A 359-nucleotide genomic window follows, 5' to 3' on the forward strand; every position below is an offset into this window, starting at 1 on the left:
GTAGTTGTCATACCGAATAATACAGAATAATTCGTAGTTGTCATACCGAATAATAGAGAATAATTCATGTTCGCAGGGCGTTCGGCGTGTTGCTCTGGGAGGTGATGACGCTCGGTCAGCAGCCCTACCCCGCGCGCAACAATCTGGAGGTGCTCAACTTCGTGAGGGGCGGAGGCAAGCTGGACCCGCCGCAGAACTGCCCCGACGAAATGTAGGTGGCGCTCCGCTTCTTACCTCTCCGTGGAGAAATTCGCGGTTGCTACCGACGTGATGCTATAGTCGGTGGTCACCGGCCGTTACGCGTTATACGGCGTTATATCATTACATATGTTATTATTATTATTATTATTATTATTATT

At 49.0% G+C, this 359-nt stretch overlaps 1 protein-coding gene across 1 annotated transcript in view; it reads left to right on the top strand.

Moving 5' to 3' along the window:
- LOC106818945 (proto-oncogene tyrosine-protein kinase ROS-like) overlaps window positions 1–215 on the top strand; it is a gene marked incomplete at its 5' end in the record, with an annotated part of 12,012 nt that extends 11,797 nt beyond the window's left edge. The window contains one exon of the mRNA XM_014823612.1: window positions 77–215. Coding sequence (XP_014679098.1) covers window positions 77–215 — 139 coding nt within the window. The remainder of the gene's footprint in view (window positions 1–76) is intronic.
- Between the last annotated feature and the right edge of the window lie 144 nt (window positions 216–359).

Source organism: Priapulus caudatus, unplaced genomic scaffold (assembly GCF_000485595.1).
Source record: "Priapulus caudatus unplaced genomic scaffold, Priapulus_caudatus-5.0.1 Scaffold2681, whole genome shotgun sequence".
NCBI classification, from domain to species: domain Eukaryota; kingdom Metazoa; phylum Priapulida; class Priapulimorpha; order Priapulimorphida; family Priapulidae; genus Priapulus; species Priapulus caudatus.